The sequence below is a fragment of the Balaenoptera musculus genome, chromosome 3 (genome assembly GCF_009873245.2).
Source record: "Balaenoptera musculus isolate JJ_BM4_2016_0621 chromosome 3, mBalMus1.pri.v3, whole genome shotgun sequence".
In the NCBI taxonomy this organism is placed as follows: Eukaryota; Metazoa; Chordata; class Mammalia; order Artiodactyla; family Balaenopteridae; genus Balaenoptera; species Balaenoptera musculus.
In genome coordinates, this window is record NC_045787.1 from 144,003,800 (window position 1) to 144,014,154 (window position 10,355).

The 10,355-nt window shown below is 42.9% G+C and overlaps 1 protein-coding gene across 2 annotated transcripts in view; it reads right to left on the minus strand.

The window, feature by feature from the left end:
• Nucleotides 1–2,304: 2,304 nt before the first annotated feature.
• LOC118893548 overlaps nt 2,305–10,355 on the minus strand; it is a 48,683-nt gene continuing 40,632 nt past the window's right edge. The window contains exons 6-7 of one of the 2 annotated variants that reach the window (XM_036849226.1): nt 4,720–4,931; nt 2,305–3,834 (exon numbers count right to left, since the gene is read on the minus strand). In XM_036849226.1, the coding sequence (XP_036705121.1) occupies nt 3,792–3,834; nt 4,720–4,931 (255 nt within the window). In that variant the 3' untranslated portion in view covers nt 2,305–3,791. Of the gene's footprint in view, nt 3,835–4,719; nt 4,932–8,447; nt 8,620–8,745; nt 8,913–10,355 lie in introns of those variants that run through there. The other variant, XR_005019485.1, reaches the window with a different exon arrangement.

Here is a 10,355-nt window from a genome sequence, read left to right on the forward strand (position 1 = left end):
CAGTTTTGGTTTTCAAATAGCCCATCTTTCTAATTCTCTGTTCCTGATTTATCAGCCATGATATTACTTTCATTCTACTCTAAAGGGACAGCTATGCCTTGAGAGGAATTAGGGTGACATCCTAGACCCCATTATTTTAGGACTTCCAGGTTGCTGTGAGAAGCAGGTGGCTGGAACAGTGACTTAGAGTCGGAAGGGAAGGATTTGGCAATAAACATGGGTTTAAAAGGTCTGACATTCATACACACTCACTTCATAACTTTTCATCACCCCCAAGAGGTAAGTGGGGTAGTCATGCTCTCTCACTCACTTCCACACAAATTACTGAGGCTGCATTTTCTTCTGTTGACAGCCCCCCTTCTTCCCCTGTAGCACTGCCTTTGATGGCCAATGGATCAAGATTGCACCTCTCCAGGCCTGACAGAACATCATCATGTGAAGTGGGCATATTCAAGCAGCTGGCGGGAGTCCAGTCTACCTGGAAGGGCACTTGGCCATCAGAATTGAGTCTTTAAAAGGCTGATACCCAATAACTCCAATTATACCCAATTTATTAAGGAGCCTCAGATTGCCAGGGTTTCAGACACAAACATCACCAATTGTGTGCTCTCAAACCCTGTTTAACAATGCTTAAAATCATCTTGGTCCAATTGTATTATAGGTTATTCAGTCCCATTTTATTTCTATAGAGCTCTGTAGAACTGGATGTTTTTGCTGAGGGAGGATCACAGAGAGTTATAATGATCAGACGTCAATGAGAAGTAAACCCCCCAAAGGATCTAAAAACCTGAGAAGAGAAAACAGAAAGGTTAGAAGGGGAGGCTAAGAAATGACAAGAATTTCCAGAAGGAGTTCAATTAATGCTGTCATCCTGGGTGAGGAGCAGTCCTGGGCTGGCCTCCTTCTCAGGACGCAGAAGGAAGGCAGGCAATGGTTAGGAACACTCTCTCTGACCTGGGGTGTGATTCCCAGCTATGCCATTTGGACAAGTTACTTAATTTTCCTTGGCCTCAGTTTCCTCATCCATTATACGAGAGATGATAATAACAGGTACCACATTTGGGATGCTATGGGGATTAAAAGAGGTATCACAACTGCAGTGCCTGGCACACTGAGGGATTTCAACAAATGGTAGCCACTGTTATTATCTGCACCCTGAAATTTCTGAATAATTAATCGTGACTGTAAGCACTTGAATGATTCTGTGTATTGCAATTTACACAGAGAGAGTGCTTTATTGTTTAAAAGCACATCTTTGCAATACAAATTGAAACGTGTCACCATCTATCACCTATCAAATTGGCAAATAATACTGCCCGATGTTGGTGATAATGTGGGGAAATAGGCCTTTGCTGTTGATGGGAAGAGCTTTTTGGCACTATGTATCAGGTCCCTTAAATGTGTCCACGCTGGGACCAAGCAGGATGAGGAGAGAAGTCATGTGGTAGCGAACGGTTGGGCAGAGATGGGAGCAGGATGTCTGGTGGAGGCGAAATGTAGAATCTAGGACGGATCCATGGAATTCACAGATCTTCTTTAGAGTCCCAGACATTCCAGGGAAGAGATATAAAATGTGTGGTCAAGCAAATCAAGTCTCACGAGATTGTTGTTTGGGTGTTAGAGAGAATGCTAACCCTTTAAGACTGGAGACACACAAAGAATATATCTCCAGCTGCCAACTGCACGTCCCCACCTGGAGGTGTCACAGGCATCTTCGCCTCAGCACACCCATGTTTGACCAACTGACTGCCCACACTCCCCACACTCCCCACCCAAAACTAGCATTCCAGTCTCAACAAACAACGTAAAATATACCACAATCTACTGGTTGTTCAAGCCCCAGCCTGAGTGGTCATCCTCAATTTCTGCTTTCCCTTCACCTAGTACCACCACCAGCACCACCCCAAATGCCTACGTCTAATCGCTCAACAGGTCCTGTTTCTTCTGCTTCCAAAATATATCCTGAATCCAGTGACTTCTCTCAGTCTCCATGGCTACTGTCTGATCTAGACCACCATTATTTCCCACCTGGACAAGCCTTGTTGATTATCTTACTTCTACTCTTAATCCCTCCAAGTCATTCTCCAGGTAACAGCCTGGATGCTCTTTTAAAAATATAAACCAGATTGAGTCACTGGATTGCCCAGATGAAAACTCATCAGTTTCATGTTGTCAACCTCTTCATCTTTGTCTACCATCCATCTTCCCCTCACCCACCACCCTGCAGACACACACGCCTTCCCTCTGTACCTCGAACAGTGCACACTCATGGCCTTTGCCCCTTGCTCTTCCCTTAGCCAGAAGGCTCCGTCGGTGGCTCTTCTCATCCTTCAGGTCTCTCCTCAAAGAGGTCTTCCCTTGCTAGACCAGCCAAAAGAGCCCCTCTAGTCATTATCACAATACCTTGTTCAATTTTGTTCACAGCACTTATCTCCAGTTGAAATTCTTTTATTTGTTGACTTGTACATTATGTTCCCCACCATCTCATACCACTAGAATGTGAGCTCTGTGAGGGCAGAAGCCTGCTTACCTCGTTCATTGTTTATCCTCAGCATCCAGTGCATGGGAAGTGGTCAATAATTAGTGGGAAAACAAATCAGTGAATGAATATCGGGGTCACGCAAAGTTGTGGCACCTCCCACTCCAGGGTCCTCTGGTCATTTATGACTTTGATGTTGGTGGTGGGAGAAAAGGGCAGAGAAGTGACAGAATAACAGGTCACCGGTTCTGATGGAAGGACAAGGATGAGTGCTTCTTGTTTAACCAAGGGGAAAACCAGAGGAGAGCTCAGGATTTGGTCCACGTTACAGAGCAAGTTGACAGCAGGAGGAGAAGCTAAAGTTTCTGGATCCTTGGCAATTGTCCAGTTGATTGCTCCAGGTGTGTCTTGTCACTATCTCTATGGGGCTAGTTCACAATGGTATACAATGGATGAGAATTAACTCCATCCCAAAGGAAATTCTCTTGGGACATCTGGTCACAGGATATGTAGGAAGTTGATTAATGAATAAACATTCAAATGATGAAATGCTGAAACATCACTAGCTGGTACATGGCACAACAGAGATCCCTTACATTAGTATTCAAGGCACACCACTCTTCAGCTTCTTTCCAGATCTGGGGTCTCTTTTGACCTCGATTTCCCCATCAATGGGAAATACAATGAGAAGCAAATAGTCAGCAAAGTCCCTTCCAGCCCTGATATTTTAGAATGCTTCTCTTGGACATGAGTTCCTTCCTCAAGCCAAACTGATTTACTTACTGTCCTCCCTGTCCCCTACCTATATGTAAACCTAAAAATACTCGCTTTTGTCTATACTGGCCCCCTATTAATAATGCTGCCATGTCCTCTCTGCTCTTTGAAATACTGTGTAGCCTTCAATGATCAATGGAATTTCTACTCCCACTCTTCTTTCTTATTTGTCCCAGCTGAAAATATTTTCCTTTTATAATCTCTTGGGCATTTATTGTCGAACCCAGGAGTTGGTAAACTACAGCCTGCAGGCCAAATCCAGGCCATGGGCCAAATCTGTTTGTTTTGTAAATAAAGTTTTATTGGAACACAGCCATCCAATTCATTTGTATATTGTCTATGGCTGCTCTTGATACACTACAAGACAGGGTTGAGTATTTGTAACAGAAACAGTATGGCTCACAAAGCCTAAATGTTTATTGTCTGGCTCTTTACAAAAAAAAAATGTTTGCCAACTCCTGGCTAATCCATGCTTCTCAAACTTGAGTACACAAAGCTCCAGGCTGGGATCCACACATAAGATATCCAAAGTCACTGGTCAACACAGGGTATCTTCTTGGAGCATCGATTTTACTAGAAGACTGGGGAGAAAAAATGGTTAATAGAATGTAAATGTGGACATTAAAGCAACATATTTATATTAAGAAGTGGATTCCAGCATTTGCATGAAATAGTATGTGAAAATCCCAAATGTGACCAAAATTCCAAGCTTGGGAAGGGCTGCTTCACATTGTTGCTGCTCCTCCACTGTTACAAATATTTTGATATAAAATTTTGGGAGGTACCCATCCATGCCATTTAATTTGAGGTGAAAGTACGTATCTTATATGGTTTTGTATCCTAACCACTTCTGACACAATGCTTGACTATAACAACTCCAGAAGGTCTGAAGTCATTTATCTAGATAAATCCTAAAAGGTCCTCACCTGTCAGGATGGTTAATGGGGTCCTGCCTAATGGCAGAGGAATGGACCAGAGGACTTGACCAGCAGAGGTCTCCTTCGCTATGGGGGGCAGGGCAAGGGGCTTGTTAGTGCTTTGACTGTCTCTATGGCAACAAAAAATCTAATAACATTCTGTTACCTTAACAATATTTGCAACAATACCATCACCAATTCAAACCACTAATTAGTTCCTTCCTGAGCTGAAGGCAGAACCTATCTTATGATGACCTAGTTGCTTTTTGTTTATATTTGCCTTTTCTTTTCCTATTTACTTATTTTGGAGGAGAAGGGAGAGGAGATACTAGAAAGTTTACTCCAGCCCTGGCTGCCAACACCACCACTGTTAGCGTTTCTGCCAACCATTCCCCTCACCCCAAAGCATCTCTGACTTCTGAGGGCAGAATAATCCCTATTGCATAAAATGGTGACCACTCAGTTTGTTGTTGAATGTTGTTGCTTATCTTTGCTTTGTTTTTTAAAGGCAGATGTCCCTAGGAAAGGATAACACATAAAGTTACTAACCTTTTAGAATCGGGAGGTGTTTTTGGCACTGGGCGAGGGGGTAGATAGGCAGCCAGACTCCCAGTCAGGGTGGGAAGATCTGAGGTCAACCCCAATTCTGCCCCAAATCTGCTGGGCCAACTACCTGCCATTTTTGCACCTTCAGTTTTCTTTCTTGTAATGTGAAAGTTGAGAGCTGGGTAATCCCAAGGAGTGTTTTCAGTTGTAAGATCCTACAGTTCAAGGCAGCATAATTAATGGAAAGATTAAGGTCATGACCACATGGATAGGCCTTGAAAACATAAAGCAAACTGGAAAAGGTTAGTGGCAGAATGACATGTACTGTATGACACCACTCTAACTTTTTAATTTAATTTTTGGAATAGGTAACATAGTCCATCCACACTGTTCAAAAAAATCTTTAAGGAATTCATTTAAATATCTTCCTTCCCTCCTCTCACCCCTCTTTCCTCCCACATGCAAAATTGTTTTTAGTTTTTTGTATGTAAACTTTCAGACTTTCTTTATGCACATACAAAAACCAGTGGATAAGCAGGCTCATTTTCCCCTTTGCTGCACAAAAGGTAGCATACTATACACATTCTTCTGCACTTTTTTTGTTTTCACTTAATATGTATTAGAGAAATTTCCATATTAGCATAGAGAGTGTCTTCATTCTTTTTTAGAACTGCAAAGGATTCCATTAAGGGGATGCCCCATAATTTATTCAACCAGTCCCCTATTGATCGATATGTGGATTTTTTCTAGTCTTTTTTATTACAAGCAATACTTCAATGAATAACCTTAAACACATGTGCTTTCAAACAAGCACAAATGTATCTAAAGACAAATTCCCAGAAATGGAATTTCCTTTGTAATTTTCTGCATTTGCTTTAATGATAGAGATTGTCAAATTACCATTTATAGAGATTATACCAATTCACTCACGCACGATCAGTCTGAGTGCCCCTTTCCCCACAACCTCTTCTATGCAGTTTTACCAAATCTTGAGTGCCTGTACTGACCAACTTGACAGGTTTAAAAAATATCTCAATGTGATTTAATTTGTATTGCTCTTTTGATGAATGAGACAGTGAATCTCTTCTTATAGTTAATAGCCATTTGTATTTCTTTCTGTGTAAATAAATACTTTTAGCCCTTTTTCATATACGTAAAATTTTAAAACACACCATACTATATAACATTTATGGCCATGGACATACATAATGAAGGACTGAAGTGACATTCACTAAGGTCAGTTGAGAGGTTGCCTCTAGATAGGAAGGCAGGGGGATGAGACAGGGGAGGGACACAAAGGGAACTCCACTAAGTGTGTGACATTTTTTTTCTTTTAAAAGAAGATATGAAGCAAGCATGGCAAGAAGAAAATAGAAGAGGAAGAAAGGAAGGGAGGGAGAGAGGGAGGGAGGGAAGAGGGAGAGAGGGAAGGAAGGAAGGGAGGGAGGGAGGGAGGGAGGAAGGAAGGAAGGAAGGAAGGGGAAAATAAACTTTAAAATCAATGAACCTGAACTTGAATCTCAGCCCCACCACACATGCTCTGTGGTCTTTGACATTTCTCCTAATCTCTCTCTTTCCCAACTTCGATATCTGTAGGATATAGATAATGCCTACCTTGCAGAGTTAGTGTAATGACTAAAGATAATCCATGTAAAACCATGATTAGCACATAACTGTGCCTCAACAGTCATATTATAATTCTTAATATTAATTTGGTTATTATGATTCAAATATATAAAATACCTCAAGCCGAAGAAAGTTCTAGTAGCTTTTCTTGGCTCCACTATCTCTTTTTCCTTTGGGTTTCCCAAGGAGTATGCTTGAAGACACCACAGCAATGGTTTCAACCCCTCTAATGCCTTTTCCAAATGTCCTGCCCAGAGCTGCCTCTGTTGGAATGATTTGTGTGACTGGGTGAGAGAAGCCAGGGTGTGGTCAGGGAAGGAGGGGGGAGTTTCCTCTGTGTCACAACCTCTGTTCCCAAGAGCTGTGACCTCTGTTAACACTCGATGAGACTCTGGCTTCCCACTGTGCAGCATCTAGAAGGTCCAAGCCCAACACATACCTTCTCTGGGAACAAACTGTGAGCAAGAATCTCCCCACCATACCTCTCCAGGACGACATGTGGGAGAATGACAACCGCACTTTACCTGAAATCTATAACCACCTGTGGCCTCAGAAGTGGCCATTTCCTCCCTCTGGCCTTAGTTTGCATTACATCAACAGGCAGCAAACTGCCACCCACTCCCCAAGGCAGTGGTATTTCAGCCTCTTATTGCCTCATTCCCCCAGAGAGAACCAGGAAATATATTCCTTTGCTGTAAACTCCTTTTATCAGAACAGGGAAGATTACAGCAGTAAACTTTGTTTTTTGGGGGGGAAATTATGCTCAGAGTCTGAGACTGTCTTGTCAATATTTAATACAGGTTCACTGCAGGAATTATAATAATTTCACAAGCTAATAGCATACAGGATAATGTCTCTTAATAAGCCAATAAAGAAATAACATACTCCAAATCAATAATAGATTAATTACACTATTGTTCCAGGCAAGAGGAGATGAAAGGAATGAAGTCCCAATTTAATTGAGGTGTGCCTTTCTACATGAGTTGGTTCCTGGGAGAGTCAGCTTAACCAACTGAGAGCCTGACATCCAGCTACCAGCAAAACGCAAGTTCCCTGTTGCTGGAGCACGTTGCTAGGGAACCAAGACGCCGGTGTTGACAAGCAAGATGATCTCCTGAGAGAGGCGCTGCACCGCTTTCCCCACTGCCCTTACCCCGTTACCCACACAGTAACTAATGCCCCAAGGTCTTCAGAGAGCTGCTTAGGTCAGCAAAGGGTCACCCTGCCCAGACCTAAATTCTCAGATTGTCCTCACAAACTCTGGGTATTTATAGTCTAAAGGTCCCCTGGCCATAGATCCTTCTTCATATTATTGCTAAGCCCCCAGTGGCGCCCCTGGGCAGCTGAGCTACTGAGGGCTTATCGGCAGCCACAGATGTCGAGAGATGTCATCCTGATGCAGCTTCTTCATATCAAAACAACTTTACTTATAAAGACAACTTCATTCTTATATCAAAACAACTTCCCTCTTAAAAACAATTTCATTTTTGTCATAAGCAAGTGGATTTGATATCATATCAAACCACCACACAACAACTTTGCACACTTTTTTTTTTATGGTTTTTTTTTTTTAATGTGATGATCCATTTATTTATTTTTGGCTGTGTTGTGTCTTCGTTTCTGTGCGAGGGCTTTCTCTAGTTACGGCAAGTGGGGGCCACTCTTCATCGCGGTGCGCGGGCCTCTCACTGTCGTGGCCTCTCTTGTTGCGGAGCACAAGCTCCAGACGTGCGGGCTCAGCAATTGTGGCTCACGGGCTTAGTTGCTCCGTGGCATGTGGGATCTTCCCAGACCAGGGCTCGAACCCGTGTCCCCTGCATTGGCAGGCAGACGCTCAACCACTGCGCCACCAGGGAAGCCCACTCCTTTTTTTTTTAATAAATTTATTTGTTTATTTATTTATTTTTGGCTGTGTTGGGTCTTTGTTGCTGTGTGCAGGCTTTCTCTAGCTGCGGTGAGCAGGGGCTACTCTTCGTTGCGGTGCGCGGGCTTCTCATTGTCGTGGCTTCTGTTGCTGCGGAGCACGGGCTCTAGGCACGCAGGCTTCAGTAGTTGTGGCTTCCAGGCTCTAGAGCTCAGGCTCAGTAGTTGTGGCGTACGGGCTTAGTTGCTCCGCAGCATGTGGGATCTTCCTGGGCCAGGGCTCGAACCTGTGTCATTTGCATTGGCAGGCGGATTCTTAACCACTGCAAAGGGAAGTCCCTGCACAGTCCTTCTTACACCTTTGGATTATTTCCTGAGTTGAATTGGTTTCTGTTCTTTTCCATTATTTTGATCCTAAAACAACAGAAAACTAGAAAGAAAAGAATAGAGGAAGGAGGGAGAAAGGAGGATGGCAAAGAGACAGAAAGAAAGAAAAAGAAAAAGACTCGAAACAGACAGCATCTTAGCAAAATAACTTACTGGACTCTGTGGAGAGGAAGATCCAGAAATGATGTAAAGGTCTGTGTCACACACCACCAGGTCCTTGATTAGTGGCTGAACCCACTATAGGAGCCATGACAGCATTCAGAGCCAATGCCATGAGCTGGGTGAGCCAAAGTCATGCCTGTTCTGATAACATCTGGAAGCTTCACCAAGCCAGCAAAGAAAACATCCTTCAATTATTGGTAGCAATGAACCAATAACAACCCATCAATCAACAAATTAAAATCATGGGGCAAGGTACTAACAGTTATTCATGGCAGGTGAAGATTACTTCCTCCTTGGCAGAACAGATCAGAATCAGAAAGGAAACTATAAGACACACAAAGTTTAACTTTCTGGCATTTGTTAAGTATTTCTTTCTTCTTTGAGCAACCTGGATTCCATGAAGCCAAGAACCTCTTTCTGTAGCATCCCTCGCAGGCCTGCTAACACATTTATGGTCAATGCCTCATCTCTCTTCCCTTTATCCAAAATTCCCTTCCACTGGCCTCATTTCCCATAGCTCTTTGCTGAGAGAAAATTACCTGCTCTGAGAAGCCAATCCTTCCAAAGTGATACTGGATGCAGTGGTAGACAGAGTAATAACCCTCCAAAGATATTCATGACCTAACCCCAGAATCTTTCAATTTTTCCAGGGGATTTCATGAGTGGGATTAAGGTTAAGGACCTTGAAATGGGAGGAGTATCCTGGATTATCCAGGTGAACCTAATCTAATTACTTGGCTCCTTAAAGATGGAGAACCTTTCTGTGCTGGGTCAGAAAGATGAGAGGGAAGAAGAAGAGTTGCTGACTTTCAAGATGGAGGAAGTGGACACAAGTCAAGGAATGTGAGTGGCTCTAGAAGCTGGGAATAGTCCTCAATGACAGCCAGCAAGGAAACAGCATCTCAATCCTACAACCACAAGAAACTGAATTTTGCAAACAATCCAAACGTGCAAGGAAACAGATCCTTCCCCTAGAACCTCCAGTAATGAACACAGCTCTGCTGACACCTTGATTTTACCCTGCTGAGACCCATGTCAAAAGTCTGACCTACAGAACTGTAAGGTAATAAATTGGTGTTGTTTAAACCGCTATATTTGTGGAAGTTATTTTCTAGCAATAGAAAACTAATACAGATGTTAATATGAGACTCAGTCAGCAGGGCTTTCAGTTAGTTTGCTTTCTGAAGCAACTATTATGGTACCAGATAAGAAAAAAAAAATCTCTCATATATTTTGGAACAGGCAGATTGTTTTACAATTCGTGGCCAGATGTGTCATCCACTTTGTTCATTCACCTGTTCCATAAATATTTATGGAATGCCAACTAGGTACCAGGTACATAGTTCCCTACACATATGGCTCCTTCTAGATCATGCCTACTACACAAGCGGATCCAGTCAGCAAGTCAATCAACAAATGTTCATTGAGCATCTACTGTGTATTGGGTACAAGGGCAACTCAATCAAGATTCACTGAAAGGGTCTTTTAGCTGCCTGGGAAGGCTGGGAAGCCTGAGATTCCAAATTGTGCAGTGGAATATTGGAATAGACAGCATCTGAGCCTGTCTGCACAAGAGCTAGGAGGTATTACTGTCACCCTTT